The 15,897-nt window shown below is 42.4% G+C and overlaps 1 protein-coding gene across 10 annotated transcripts in view; it reads left to right on the top strand.

The window, feature by feature from the left end:
• The window catches only part of ZNF532 (zinc finger protein 532), a 60,614-nt gene that overhangs the window by 14,287 nt on the left and 30,430 nt on the right, over window positions 1-15,897 (top strand). For all 10 annotated transcript variants that reach the window (XM_074933077.1, XM_074933075.1, XM_074933072.1 and 7 more), the window contains one exon: window positions 12,180-14,536. In XM_074933077.1, coding sequence (XP_074789178.1) covers window positions 12,200-14,536 — 2,337 coding nt within the window. In that variant the 5' untranslated portion in view covers window positions 12,180-12,199. The remainder of the gene's footprint in view (window positions 1-12,179; window positions 14,537-15,897) is intronic.

Here is a 15,897-nt window from a genome sequence, read left to right as displayed (position 1 = left end):
GATATACATTTTTTCACAATGTAGTGATACGGAATAGGCCTCTGAGTGACAATCGTAAATTGTGGACCACATGGCAGTGAACTGTTCTGTGTTGTATTACAGCATTACACATTCAGAATTTGCTGCCTAATTATTTAAAGGTTGCTTGTTTGGCCATATACGAGTAACCGGATACTTGCTTCTGAATTAAGGTCTTCAGTGTTAACATGTAGTTAATGTAGCCTACACAGGAAAAAAAACAAAAAAAACCAAAAACACATAGAATAAAGAGTATGGCTGGTGTTTCTTAAACTGTTGTAACCCAGGGAGGATTTTGCAGCAGCCAAGTGGAAAAATGTATTTTAGAGGTTTGATGGAGCTCCAGTGGGTTATTAGTGGCATGAATTATAATATTGTGCAGTAATGAAATAAGAATAGGAAACCGGATGGGCAGTGCATCAGCTCCTGAGGGATGACTACTTTTAACTCAAAGCAAGAGATAATGGATAGGTTGGGGGGTTTTTTCCCCCTCTCATCTAAAAAACAAATGTGTACGTAGATTTGAGCTGGCATTTGGTTCTTACGGTGGAAGCCGAAGGATTCAGAGAGCTGGAGAGGGGGAGAGATAAGAAAGCAGTAATGAATATAGCAAAGGGAAGAACAAAGGCTGTTAGAGCTTACACATTGGAACACTAAACATTTTGCCTTGGGGATTCTTTTGCTAGAACTGTTACTTCCTATAACAGGAAATCAGCAACTTTAGCATCTTAACCAGTATGATTTAAAAAAAAAAAAATCTGGCCAGTCCTGGCTGCGTTACCTGGTTTGGTAGTCTACAGTCAAGATAAATATGGAGGCAAAACATTGAAAATATTCTGTTCTGGTGTGAAATTAGGGTCTTTTCCTCTGTGCTCAGCAGAATAGACAATCTTAAAAACCTTGAGAGGTTGTGGATATTGGGTAAGTTGTATGGTGGCTGATGATAGGCAGGGTGCCTGCATCAGAGAGTGACAATACAAGGGAACCTCTGTTTCTGACTGCAGTAGATTACGTAAGGTATTTAGATATTAATTGTAGAAAAGTGAAAATACCATGCTAATGTTTAGCCTGAAATGACGGGTCTGTGGGTTTTAATGCAGCTACAATGTGTGGTTTCTCAGATTTGATAGGGCAGTAAATAGCTTGTTTGGTGGAGCAAAATGCCTGACGGATCACTGTGCTGATTTCTGTTCCTGTTTTTCATAAGTTGGATGCAGAGGTTCTATATTTGACTATAGACATCTGTAGCAAAATTATGCTTGCAAACATGAATTCTTGTTGCATGATAGGAATAGGAGCTATTGCTGATGCTGATGCCTGTGCTTTTCCAAGTGTCAGCTAAAATTCATGTTAAAAGAGAGCACCTTTTAGATTTTTCCTTCGATCAGAATAGTAAGCAGTTTTAAAATTGTAAGTTCTTGAATTGTCACAAAATCTGATATATCTGTTTTGTTTGGATTTTTGAACACGATCTATACTACGAATTTTTTTTTTTTTAGCAAAGGAGGTTTCAAATTTGCAGGGATTTTTGTAGGCTGTAAGATGAGAAACCTGGATAGATGCTGGAGTCTGCAGTGTTCTTGGTGAGTTTTATTTCTGTTAGTCTCATAATATTTGTAAATGCTCTTCAGCAGGAGATTCTGATTTTGCATGTAGGCCGGCTTTCCAGCAGAAAAGGCTGCTTAGTGCTGGAGGGCTGGTCCTCTGTATCGGCAGTCGTGATCTCATTTTGCATTGAGGCTTGTCTCAGGTATTTGATCTTGAGAATAGGGGTAACGATTTATCAAGTTCCAAGCCTCTTTTGAAGGAATTAAATAACTTTGGTTTTCTTAGAGGTGTCAATGTGTGTTAAAATATAAATATGCATACAGATCGCTGGGAATGTATGTTTTAAAAAACCCCAAGACTTGACCCTGATGTTTCAGGGCCTGTTTGTTGCTGGTGTTGCGCAGGCGGGCCCTGCCCAACTTGGAATGCTCTCACCGAGACTGGCAGCAGCTGCTTCATGCCGTTTCTGAGCAAGAATTGCTATCCACTTTAAAAAAAGCACATTAAAGGACATAGGCAGAAAGCGAGTGTCATTTAGAATGTGATTCAAATTCACATTAAACTGGCAATCTCAGAATTTTATTTGTGCTTAATTCCGATGTACAACAATCACGTTACTGTCCCAGCCCATTTGACGTGTAGAAGTATAAAATCAGGCCATTTTTGTAATTCAATTTTAAGGAGAGTGCAAAAAGAATGGTATGGAGGTTTACCTGCTTTTCGTGAATTCATCTCCGGTTTAGGAAGAATTTGGGAAGTTGCTAGGCCCAAAACCTGAACCGAATCTCTTGATGAATAAGGTAGTTTTCATTTGGCCAGCTGTAGCTAGAGATGGTCCATTCAGCTCCATATGGTGTGGGAGAGGAGATACCTTGCTCGTGTGCTGAAATACCCCTCTTCTTTTTGCCAGCCAAAGGGTGATAGCGGTGAGCTTTGAGGTAGTTCAGTGGTAGTGTGAGATGAGGAAATGGGCAGACTTCAGAAGATAACCGCTCCCTTCCCAGAGAACCTGAGGTACCCTTTTTGCAAAAAAATAAGAAAGTTCAAAAACAGAGGAATCAGATACAAGATGAGGCTTTTGAGGAGTCGTGAACTACAAGTAAGTCTGTCTTGGCTGTTAAAAAACCCCTGTGGAAATCTGCTAGAGAGGACAAGCAGAACTGTTTTTACTTAATTATACCTATTGCAGGGGAAAAGGGCTCATCTTTTAACAGGTCAGGTGAGAAGGACCTATAATCAGATGCAGGATATAGTAGGAAAGAGGACAAAGGCAATTGCCTGCTCTTTTACAATCAGCTGCAGGGTTGGATATGTTTTGAAAACAACAGTAACATGCTTACAGTTGTAAACCAACTCGGGCTCCTTTTGGGGCTATCTTGTGGGTTTGAGATGGATTGGTAATCCGTAATTGCAAAACTCAGCTGAGCTGTAAGCACAGATAGCGTTTTGTCATGCCTTTGCATTAAAGGCTGAGTAAGAGACTCCTCTGCTGGGATCTTGCATTCCTAAGGCTCTAAACCTGGATCCATTGGAAAAAGTTGTGCCTATATGAATTAACAGCAAACAAGGCAACAAAAGTTCTTAAGCTTTAATCTGGCTGCAACCGCATCTGCCTTCTGTGCGTGGAGATAAGGATCATCCTCGTGGCCTCCGGGACCCCCAGATGATTTTGTTTACCAGGAGACAGTGTGCGTGCACACACAGTGGGTCTGTAGCTGTGCCAGGTTATGGCCGCGCCCCACCAACGTGGTCCAGGTGCCGTTCAGGATCCCTGTGATCTCTTCCATGACTTCCATCGTCTGCCATCCTAAATGTGATTCGCTACCATTGCTCTCATTCCTGGTGGATGTGATTTTGGATCTCCAACATTGATGTGGAAGACACTCCGGAGTTGAAAAGTTAAAACATTGTAAACAATTACAAACAAGCTGCACTTTTATTCAGATCAACATAATACACTTGGTAATTCATTGACTTTGGTAGTTTTGTTGCTTGTTTGTTTTCAGCATTTGCTAGTTTAAAACAACGCCTGCAGCCAGTGTGTGGATTAACAGGCTTCTGTGGTATTCTAGAACTAGATGAATGTAAGACTGAGTGGAGGAATGGGTCCGTTAAATAATTTTTTTACTGTTTGGTAAATAGCAATTCTTCTAAAATAATACTGGTTTTTGTGTATGATACTGAACAATTAATAGTTTAGAAAGGTTGGCATTCAAGTTTTTTTCCCCCCCTTACAGCATCCAGATTTGTTTATAGCATCTTAACTGCACAGCTCACGTGAAAGTAGATCCAAGTCAGATGTCAGGCAGTATCGTCCGCTGTGGAAGGAGGCCGCAGGCACAGCCTTAGAAATCAGAGCCACTAGCAGAGCTTTGTGTAGCTTCAGTCCCTGCCCCGATCCCGGAGCGCTCCACCCGGCCACGGCGTGAGCGGGGCTGGTGCTCTGGATCAGCAGCCTGTGGGCAGGGATCTGTCCGATGATGCTCTCTAGCCGCCTTCTGGTTAGTGGTGTGCTCTGAAAATGCTTTTAGATACTGTCCTACGTGGGTGGCAAGGCAAGTGAGTGTGAGTAGGTCTGGATGCTGGTTAGTGATTTAAATCTGTTTTACTGTGAGGGTGGTGAAATGCTGGAACCTGCTGCCTTGAGAGGTTTTGGGATCTCCATCTCTGGAAGTACTCAAAGCCTGGCTGGATGGGGTCCTGAGGGTCTTGCTGTAGCTGACCTTGCTTTGGGCAGAGGAGTTGGAGTTCCCGAGGTCCCTTTCAGCCTCGCCTATTCTGAGATTCTGTGAAATGCCTGTTGAAAACTTTTTTTGGCTAGTAAAGAATAAATCTTGGAATTTTTCTGAAACTGTCAACAGCAAGGTTACTGCATTGAGTAAAAAAAAAAAAAAAAAATCTAAAAATTTTAATACTTGAAATACTGGGCTAATACTTACCCTCCAAAGCTTTTTTGAGGGGTAGGAGGGAGGAGGAAAATTGGTAGAATATGCTCTTAGAAAACCAGAAGTGCAAATTCAGATTTCTCTTACTCTTTGAGGCTCATGCATGGAGACAAATCAGATTTTCCTTTTTTTAAAAAAAAGAAAAGCAGATACAGTGTATAATGTTGAAATATCAGATTGCTTGGTATAAATTTTAACTGTAAAACACCCCATACTTCACAAAGATGTTCACATAAGGACTGGCATGACCCTATGGAGAGTATGGATGATAAATGAGACCATTATTCTAAGAAATCAAAATGGTGCCTGTTATGGAAGTTGTATTTCTAGAAGCAGGAATCTGTGAGTTTTGCAACAGTAACAAGCCATGGGACCTTGATAAGGAAAAAGGAACCTGTATTTTATGTGAATGTGATAGACATTGCTGGTTGTGGTTAAAGTGGCCTCTTGCGCATCCTGCTTGCTTGCGGAGTGTTTCCAACCACACCGAGTTGTGATTTGAGATGTGGTTCTCGTTTCCTGAAGAAGGTTTGGTGGTTGTATTAGCATATTGCTTTTGTCTGTCTTTCAGATACTCAGCTTTCAAAGTAAATAATCAGGACTGTTCGTCATAATTACTGATACATGTTGAATAACTAATGAACTGTGTGTTAGGCTGATGTTTGCCTAATGTTAGGATATATATTCCTGTAATTCTGATTGAATCACTTAAATCTTCTCTACCTGATGAAATTTCTTGGCATAACAATACAGAAACTTTTTTTTAAAAAAAAAAAAAAAGCTTTTATGCTGGTTAGGCTTGTCTTACTCCCTATTCAGGCATTTTGCTCCAGAATGATCATGATGTTATTTAGGCATCATTACCTGTGTTTGAAGTGGAGTAATTATACCAGTTTATCGGCATTTTGTTCTGGAATAATGTGTCTAACTGGGGATTTATACCAGTCTAACAGTAACAGAATAATTGTTATATATGGTTATACCAGAAGTATTCTTCCAGAATCAAGACATTAGCACGTGCTAGACACTGAAAAGTGTTGACTCAACATTCTTGTTTTCACAGTACTGAAAAGAGTGCTGATTGTCTTTGAAGAACATACAGAAGAAAAGGTCTCTGCCCTAAAGAGTGAACAGCCCACAACTGTACATAGTGCGAGTGGAGGTAAAAACTGTAGGAAGGGTTTAGGGAAGGTAAAGGAATGCAGTCACAAGAACTTGAATTCCTTAAGTAGATGAAAACTAAAGTCGAGCTTTTTCCTGTTTCCTTAAATAATAAATTGACTTGCTGCTGAGGGAAGCTTGAACTGAGTAGTTGTTTGAACAAAAACATGGAGTTACATTTCGTAAGTGTCGACAGTTATGTGGGATTTGAAGGCAAAGAGTAGGAATTTACTACGGTGGAAAAGAGGGGGTTGGTACAGACCGTTACAGCAGTTGCACGGAGTCACTAGACCTGTGGCTGAGCGGTGAAGATTTGCATGAGCGAGCAGGAGGGTGAATATCAAGGAGGAAAAGTTGGTCAGTTCTTTAAAGGTTAATGATGAAATAAAAGAACAAAAATTGATCATTTAAGACTGTGCCTGTGGTCCAGAAAGGATAGTTAGAAGCTTTCATGCATTATTATGCATGAAAGAGATTATTAACTGGATAACTTTTGGAAAGGGAGGAGGATTATTTGTCATTGCTAGGCCTGGAAAGCTTGAGTTGCTCTTGTACATGGCAGACAGAAATCAGAGTTTTGAGTGGTTTGGAGATACGACCTGTCTGAGAGCTGTCAGGTGATTCTGTTTTCTTATTAGGCTGTTGAACTTCCCCAAAATGAGTCTGGTTTGAGTGTTTACAGTTGCTTGGCTTTACACCAAAAAGTACCTTTTAATTTCAGCAGCAGATTATAGGCAGCTTGGCCTTTCTTGTAGGGAATACTGTGCCCCATCTGCAGCTGTCCTAGAGCCCAAACTACAAGATAAATCATGTTTAGAAAGTGAGAAAAAATGTTTTCTGCTGTGTGTTTCTCTGCTCCACCCTGATCTCGGCAGAGTACATGAAAGAGTAGCTTGGTTTGGTTTTCCTCACAGGGCTAGAGTCCCTCCACCTGGCACGGGTGTGGATACAGGGCTTGAGGAGGAGTGACAAAAATTCCATGTCATAAAACAAAACCACCTTTATTAATCCATCAGAAGCAGCTATTTCCTTCTAAGCCCTGGTATTTCTTTGGTTGCTGTTTCTGTCGCTGCATACCTGAGCCTTCCTCACATCAACACGAGTAGTGGCTGTGAGAAAGCAGTTCTTCAGGGTGGTCTCGGGAGTCCCTGATAACAGGGCAGAAGCTCCTGGCACTGCATCTTGCAGATATTTTCCCCTTTTTCTGGGGATCAGCCTTATAAAATCTTTGAATACATCCTTGGACTTTCCATCTTAACAGCCAGGATTTGAAGGCCCAAAAAAACATTTATAAGAATTTAACTGTTTCTCCTGGGTGTAGCATCAAATTCTTGTCCTGCTTGCTTCTTCCACTGTCAGTAGAGTTCGGACTGGTTCTTGTTTTGACATAATTAACCAAGTGAGTGCTTCACTGTAATGTGTTACCAGATGAACTGGAGTGAAATGGCTGACTGGGAAAAGTGAGACAGTGGAACAGTCAAGGGTAACTTCCTTTGGGTAAAACCTGTGCTGTTTTCTCCATGCTGTTCATAGAGAGCGCTTCAGGAGGTGAGTTTCCAAAGGAAGAGGAGTGTAGGAAGTCATGCACACAAAGCATGAACACAAACAGTCTTGGTTTATCCTCCAGAGCTCAATTCACACCTTGCATTTCAGTAAGGTACTGATGTACACGTAAGGGTGGATGTTGTCACTGAAGAGATTAATGAAAATCATGAATATATTCATACTCAGAGCCTGCTGTCTTCAGTTTTTAAGACCCATGGTATCTTCCCAGAAGCCCTATTGCCCACCATCAAAAAAGCAGAACCCAGAAGCATTGCACCTCACAGCTCTGTGGCTCTCTGGCTGTGTGATTCACATTGGCCGTATCCTGAATTCTTCCCTTTTTACTTTCGTCACTGAATAACAGGTCAGCAAAGTAACACTTGAATTTTTAAAGAAACAGACTTTCTTGAATAATCTGTCTCAAGCAATTCAAGCACCCTGAAGGTTGCCCATCTCTTCCTGGCGTGCTCCTGGTAAGGGTCAGCAGACAGCCAGGTGGAGAGACGGAAATGGAACTAGTCCATGGGGAGGAAAAGCAGTGTTTCAAAGGGAGACTGTCAGCTGAAAGTGAAGTAGTACTTTGGACGGAGTGAGTAAATCTAGGAACTGACTCTTTATACGAGTATCCACATAGTTAGGGGTGTTTAATTTATCCATTGTTCATAATGTGTACTTCAAGTTAGCATTTCCCTGTTTTGAGGTGAATTTTGTTTCTGCTGTTTAGAAACTAAATTTTTTTTTTAATTTCTGCTTTGGACAAAGATGTTTGAGGAGGTAAGGGTCTTGCAGGTTGTTTCTTTAAATACGGGTTTTGTTTTGTCTGAGGAGTGTATCCTTGGTCACACACCTTGTGGACACAGCTCAGTTCCGAAGATCATCTTAATGGCAGCCCTCTGATGCTGGGCTTTTACACGTTTGTGTCTCTCTTCGGAGACACTGAGCTTTCCTCTCAGCACTTTAAAAGCAGTTCTCAAAGAAATTCTAGTTCTTGGAAAATGGCGATTTCCTAGGGAACCAGGAACTTCCTTCATGTCCTGTTCTGAAGTATTTGCAGGCATCATGTTGGCCCAGAGAAGGAATATACTAACAGCCTGTCTGGCAGCCAGGGTGTGAGTTGATTTTAATCTTGGATAAAGGGCAGAGTTCTGTCCTTAAGGGAAGGAGTTACTGAAACGTTTTTGGAGGAAAAAAAGGGAAGAGTGTGTCTTCAGAGTCCTGGCAGTTGTGGCAGAAGCATAGGTTTTTATATATGGAATCTTAAGAAGGTGTAGTAGGATAGTGAGGAAGAGATTAATAAGATGCCCAGATTCCAGCTTTGCTTACTTGTTTATCAAGACTGGTGATGTGTTCTGTCCCTTTCTGTGTAACTTAGATCGCTTTAACGGTCTGAAGAGTGGGGGAGATTCCTCGTAAGGGCAGCAGTAATTCTGGGTCCCCCACGTAGAAGGAACCGTTCGGTTCTCGTGCTCCGGTAGGGTGTGGGAGCTGTTCCTTCTGTATGCGTGTGGAAGACAGTTGCAACTTCACGCAGTGTGCTGTCTGTGGATAAATCTATGGTCTCAGCTCTCCAGACCTCTGGATTCTGTTGAGATATTTTCCCATTTTGGAGTTAGCCTAACTAACTGAGTTTGTCAGGAATGACAAATGTATCTCCTCTGCCATGCGGTTTTGCTCTTAAACATACTTGGATGAAATACTGAATAAGTGGGTCTTTACTTAATTCGTTGCTATTTGTGCCGGTTTTGGCTGGTTGTAGAGTTAATTTTCTTCATAGTAGCTAGTATGGGGAGCGCTTGCACAGTGTCAGGGCCTTTTCTGGTCCTCACCCACCCACCAGCGGGGGGGCTGGGGGGGACACGGCCGGGACAACTGACCCCGACCGACCCAGGGCACGTCCCGGACCGTGTGGCGTCGTGCTCAGCATAGAGACCTGGGGGAAGGAGGAGGAAGGGGGATGCTCGGAGCGATGGCCTTTGTCTTTCCGAGTCACCCTCCACGTGACGGAGCCCGGCTGTCCCAGAGGTGGCTGAGCTGCCTGCCTGGGAAGAGGGGACTGAATTCCTTGTTAGGATCTGCTTGTGTGCAGCTGGTGCTTTACCTGTTAAACTGTCTTCATCTCAACCCGTGAGCTTTTTCACTTCTACTCTTCCAGTTTCCTCCCCCATCCCACCAAGGCGGGAGCGAGCAAGCGGCTGTTGGTGCTTAGTCGCTGCCTGGTGTTAAACCACGACACTATTGCTAAATCTTAATTAAAATCCAGCGTATGTAATTAGAGGAAGTTTTAGACAAGGAAGACTTTCTAGTTCTTACTGAGTGCATGTAACAACTGTAAAAAGACACCTACGGACAGATGTACAATCAGAGTACAAATAATTAGTATCTCGATTAATGAAAAAACATGTCAAGGCTCTATTTGTGTGGTTTTACTTGGATTCAGTATGCTTTGGTCTCTGGAACCTTTTCCATTTAAATCTTACAGGAACTTTCTTTGTAGTTTTGGTATTATGTGTGTATGTATTGTTGCATTTATTAAATGCCTTTGCCATTGGGGCCCTTTCACAGGATCTTGAGAGCCCTGAGGCAGAGGGGTGGACTGAGGGCCAGGTCTGCAGCACTGCCTGAGTGTGGCAGTCCTCTCCCTTTGGTACAGGCAGGAGAGCTGAGCTGTACTGATGGCTTGTCTAGTCTTTCTTAAATCTTTGTGTTCATTTGATCCCAATTACTGGTTTTAAGTGCATGAGGGCTAAAAGCTTGCTTTTGAATAAAGGTATTTTAAAATTTTATAATTAAACAGAACACAGTAAAACCAGTATTACCAGCATTATGAAACAATTTTATGTCTGATAAATATAGATTATAACCGTATGCTTTACAAGACCAGTGAAGTCTTGATGATGAGCATTTACCATGATAGGCTATTATGTAGTCTCCATTAAGTAAAGGAATTATGAGTTAATTAAGAGAGTAGATTCATCAGTTGCAGTGGTATATTCATATTTCATAGAGAATGACATGCTGGGCTCAGCTCTGCAGAAGGACTCGGTACAATGAAAGTTCATAAATTAGACAGAGCCACAAACCCATGAAGCGGACAATTTTCAAAACCATTATATATTTGTTTGAAAATACATGAAATGTCTGTGTGTATTCCATTATCCTTGATAATGGACATTTTCCTTAGTTGCCTTTCTTAGAGTCCATAATAACTTCAGGTAGCCAGTGTTCATGAATACATAAGTCTTGCAGATTTTTGTCAGGCAAAGGGATTACGCCATTTTAATAAACTGCATCTTTCTGAGGAACAGTTAGTGCTGCGTGTGTTGATAATGATATGCATAAATATATATATTTAGACATGTATGCACTTTGATTAGTTTTTCTTAGCATTATTACAGCTGAATTCAACAGTCAGAAAGTAGTTTCCCTCCCAGAGCTCAAGATAATGAGCTAAGAGGAGGAGGAAGTGAGCTCCTGCAGTTGTCGGATGTGTCTCCGTTGGCAGGGGGCTTCCAGCAGACCACCTGCCCTGCAGCGCGCAGCTTCCCGCTCGCCTGAGCTGGCAGGAGGAGCTCGGAGAGCTCTGCTGTGGTCGCGCTCACTGTGGTGCTCTGGTGGCCGCTGTTAGCGGAGACTGGAGACAGAACGTTGAGTGGTAAAATAAGAATCTTTTCCAGTCCTTTAAGTGCCGATACAAAGGCAGAAGAGCAGACAGGACGCTTCCTAAATAGGCACTTTCTGGCAGTAGCACTTACCTTTTCACACTAACTTGGGCCTGATGGTTACGTTAAAAACAGCTCTGTCACAGTAATACAAACCATACCTGATTTGTGCATGGTTATGAAAGACAGTGGAAATATGTCTGCATGTGCTTTCTGTAACTGATTTCTGTAGATCTCTACAAGCGATTCCCCTGCTCACCTCTGCATATTATTGAAACCTCTGTGGAAAAAGGCAAATGTCATAGTGGGATTTAAATCTAAAAGCACACCCAAAGTTAGTTTTTCCACAGTATTTGTAAAGTTTCGGTTTTGAGTTACCTGTTATGTTGGGGAATTGGAAGAAGAAAACCCAACAGCAGGCGAACAAAAAGAGCAGTATCTGGAAAATGTTACCTGTTAGTCAAAAGAAAATCCTAAAGATCTGGTGTTGGTTAGCCTCAAAAGGGAAAGTTTGAAGGGAGATGATGGTCTCAGAGTAAAGTGCTGTTGCAGAGAGGAGAGCTGAAGAGAACCACATGCAGTTCGTTCAGATTGCATCAAGAAAGATCCAGGTTATGCGGTAGGAAGCGTGTAAGAGTGGAAACTGTGAATGACTAGAATAAATTACATTGGAGGCTGTAGAATCTCTGTTAAGGAAAGTCTTTAAAGTAGGTGAGGCACCTGTCAGGATTAGTGTAGATACAGCAGATCCTTCTCTACAGTTGCTGAAAAATAGCATTGTGAACATTGGGAGACACCCCATAATTCCTAGAAAGCAGTTTAATTTATAGAAAACAGTGCAACGGTCTCAAACTGTTGGTAGAAACACATTTGTTACCATCTTCAAGAAGGCTCGTTGGATTCATAATGCAAACATCAAGGAAAATCTAGAGTTAGGAGGAATTGCAAGGACCTCACGTTTTTATGGAAGTCTTAAGTCTTGCTGTAATCACAGTGTATGTGGGAGGGGGTAGGAGGGAGTGTAGGAGAGGGGGCAGGAAGAAAGTCACTGAAGAGAAATTTGTGTGTAAAATGAAATCTCTAGGTTACAGTCTGTGAAGGTGATTTCTGTAGCTCCTGGTGTCATGGTTTGACTGTGCTCTTGCACTGGAATGCTGCTCTGTAATGTATAGTATCTGGAAGTGTTACTTCAGAAGTGAAAGAACACCTTTCTGCATGGCATATATGAACATACACTTATGTTGTGTAAGTCTGTGCTGTTGGAGCTTAAAATTCTGAGAGGATGACTCTGTTTATTTTACAGATTTGCTTGCAATCAAATAGATGACCATGGGGGATATGAAGACCCCAGATTTTGATGACCTTCTTGCAGCCTTTGACATACCAGACATGGTTGATCCAAAAGCAGCTATTGAGTCTGGACATGATGACCACGAAAGCCACATCAAACAAAATGCCCATGCAGATGAAGACTCTCACGCCCCATCATCATCTGATGTTGGTGTGAGTGTCATTGTGAAAAATGTGCGTACTATTGATTCTTCTGAAGGAGTAGACAAGGATGGCCACCATTCCACAGGCAATGGCTTGCATAATGGCTTTCTAACGTCATCAGCTCTGGATAGCTACAGTAAAGATGAAGGGAAGTCACTTAAAGATGATGGTTCAGCTTCTGAGACGACACTGAAGGATTCAGCTTTCAACCAGTTTAGCCCAATATCAAGTGCTGAAGAATTTGATGATGACGAAAAAATTGAGGTGGATGACCCCCCGGACAAAGAGGAGATGCGTGCAAATTTCAGAGCAAATGTCTTGGCAGGATCTGTATCTCAGCAGGAATATGATAAACTAAAGGCACTTGGAGGGGAGAGCTTAATTAAATCTGGAATCCCAGTTTCAAGTAGTATAGATAAAAATAAAGTTGCTAAACGAGAGACAGAGACAAACTCCATGAATTTAAGTGTCTACGAGCCTTTTAAAGCTCGAAAAACAGAGGACAAATTGCTAAAAGACAATTCTGAGAAGCTTCTTGAGAACAGGGTACTTGATGGAAAACTGAGTACTGAAAAAAGCGAAACAAATCTTGCCAGCATTACACAGTCCAAAGCAAAGTCATCAGCAAAGCTCTCTTCATGCATTGCGGCAATTGCAGCCCTGAGTGCTAAAAAGGCAGCTACGGATACCAGTAAAGATCTACAGTCTAATTCGGGAGAGTCTTCTCCATTACCGAAAGACATGAGTGAAAGTCCCCGGGCTGTTGAAAAATCACCTGAATCTCAGAGTCTCATTGATGGTGCTAAGAAGCCATCTGTCAAACCACCTGATAGTCCCAGGAGCGTATCGAGCGAAAACAGTAGCAAAGGGTCTCCCTCTTCTCCTGCAGGGTCAACACCAGCAATTCCTAAAGTTCGCATAAAAACCATCAAGACTTCTTCCGGAGAGATCAAGAGAACTGTTACTAGAGTGTTGCCAGAAGTCGACCTGGACTCTGGTAAGAAGCCGGAGCAGACTGCTTCCATGGTGACTTCCATGACATCTCTCCTGTCCTCACCCACTTCTGCTGCTGTCCTTTCCTCTCCTCCCAGAGCTCCTCTCCAGTCCACCGTCGTCACCAATGCCGTTGGATCTGCAGAACTTGCGCCAAAACAGGTCACTATCAAACCTGTGGCTACTGCCTTTCTCCCTGTTTCAGCAGTTAAAACAGCAGGTTCACAGGTTATTAATTTGAAGCTCGCTAACAATACTACAGTGAAAGCCACTGTAATATCTGCTGCTTCAGTGCAGAGTGCCAGCAGCGCCATCATCAAAGCTGCCAATGCCATACAACAGCAGACTGTTGTGGTGCCAGCATCGAGCCTTGCCAGTGCTAAACTTGTGCCAAAGACAGTCCATCTTGCCAACCTTAATCTTCTGCCTCAAGGTGCTCAAACCACCTCTGAACTTCGCCAAGTGCTAACAAAACCTCAGCAACAAATAAAGCAGGCAATAATTTCTGCAGCAGCCTCGCAGCCTTCGAAAAAAGTGTCTCGAGTCCAGGTGGTGTCGTCTCTACAAAGTTCTGTAGTGGAAGCATTCAATAAGGTGCTGAGCAGCGTCAATCCCGTACCAGTTTACATCCCAAACCTCAGTCCCCCTGCCAATGCTGGGATAACGTTGCCAACACGAGGTTACAAGTGTCTGGAGTGTGGCGACTCGTTTGCTCTCGAGAAGAGCCTGACCCAGCATTACGACAGGAGGAGTGTGCGAATTGAAGTGACGTGTAATCATTGCACAAAGAATTTAGTTTTCTACAATAAATGCAGCCTTCTTTCCCACGCTCGCGGACACAAGGAGAAGGGAGTTGTAATGCAGTGTTCGCACCTGATTTTAAAACCAGTCCCAGCAGATCAAATGATAGCATCTCCTTCAAGCAATACTGCTGCGCCGGTGCTCCAGAGCCCCGCGGGAGCAGGCACGCACGGGACGAAGGTCCAGTCTGGGCTGACTGGGACAGTGATATCGGCCCCGGCCAGCACGCCCGTCATCCCGGCTATGCCGCTGGACGAAGACCCGTCGAAACTCTGTAGGCATAGTCTAAAGTGTCTGGAGTGTAATGAAGTTTTCCAAGATGAGACATCTCTTGCAACTCATTTCCAGCAGGCTGCAGACACAAGTGGACAAGTAGAGTATCATATGTTTAAATTCCCATGTTTCACCTATAAGCCTAGGAGACTTTGGATATGCATTTACTTTCATTTAGCTGTTAATTACCTGAACCTCCGTGATTAAAAGCATAAACAAAAAACAGAAAAATCTTGCATGCACTTACATAGTGAATGTCAACATTTTTTAAATAAGATTTTTCTTAGAATTTTTTTAGGCCTGGAAGTCTGAAATTTACACTGTATATTTTTGCTAAAATTTAGCGCCAGCTTTTTTTACAGCCAAACATTATGATACTGAAATTAATAACAGTCTTTACTAAGAATTTTTAATGACTCTCTCTGTGCTTTGGAATTTGAATAGCCTATGGAATCCACTTAATTGGCACCCTCATTAACAGCCCGCCTATTCAATCTGAATGATGGTTTTAAGTGATTCATTCTTGATTTGTCTTCAGTTTTTATTAATTTCCTGTAGCACCATAAGTAAGCTAGGTGTTCTTCTGACCTGCAGGGACTCTAGGCAGTGAATAAATGGCACACTGATCCTGCTGGAAGGAGATGCATGCTGTTCCCTTCACATCTCTTAAACAAGCGCAGAGTGGTGCTCACTAGCATGCATTTCTGTGTGACCATTTGTTTGTTTGTGTTGGTTTTCCTTTCCTCTTAGGATTGCTAATGAGTTAAACTTACAAACCATTTTGAAATTCTTCACTAATGTATGTGGCCTAATCTGAAAGAAACACATCATTCAATAAAAGTTAATATTAATCAGTGTGCGATGTATTTTATAATCCTGTAAGAGTCAAGATAGTTCATTAAATGATACAGCTAGATTTCTGTTGGGGCGTGCCAATTAAAAGGGATTCTGGTGTGTTTCAAAGCATTCAGTTGAGCTTGGTGTTCCAGCTTCTTGCTATGTGGGAAGCTGAAAAACCTGCAATATTCAAAAGCTGAATATTCATGGGAGTCGCACAGCAGTGTACAGGATAAAGGTTTTTAAGGCCTGCAAGTTAGGAAAAGCCCACTAATCATAGAAGTGCAGACAGGTTCGTGTCAGAATCTGCAAAACTTAAGACCTTTTTCTGTGGCCATGAAGCAGCTGCGCTGTGCCCACCACTACAGATAGTAACATAGATTGGAATGTGGAGATAATCCTGGCGATCAGGGTCACGTGGCTCTGCCTCAGATCCTACTTCCCTAACTGGTTAGCAGACCTAGGCTGAAATCGCCTGGATTCACAGTGAAATACCATGTGAGTGAATCTGTTTGTAAGATACTACAGATGTGTCTGCCTAAAGTGAGTTCAAGGTTTTTGTCAGAAGTTAGCAGAACATGTTCCATCCTTAGGTCTTGCTGCAGTTTTGAAAGGTGTCTAAT

The sequence above is a fragment of the Athene noctua genome, chromosome Z, assembly GCF_965140245.1.
Source record: "Athene noctua chromosome Z, bAthNoc1.hap1.1, whole genome shotgun sequence".
NCBI classification, from domain to species: Eukaryota; Metazoa; Chordata; class Aves; order Strigiformes; family Strigidae; genus Athene; species Athene noctua.
Note: the sequence above shows the minus strand (reverse complement) of the source record. Positions and strands in the feature narration are given on the sequence as shown.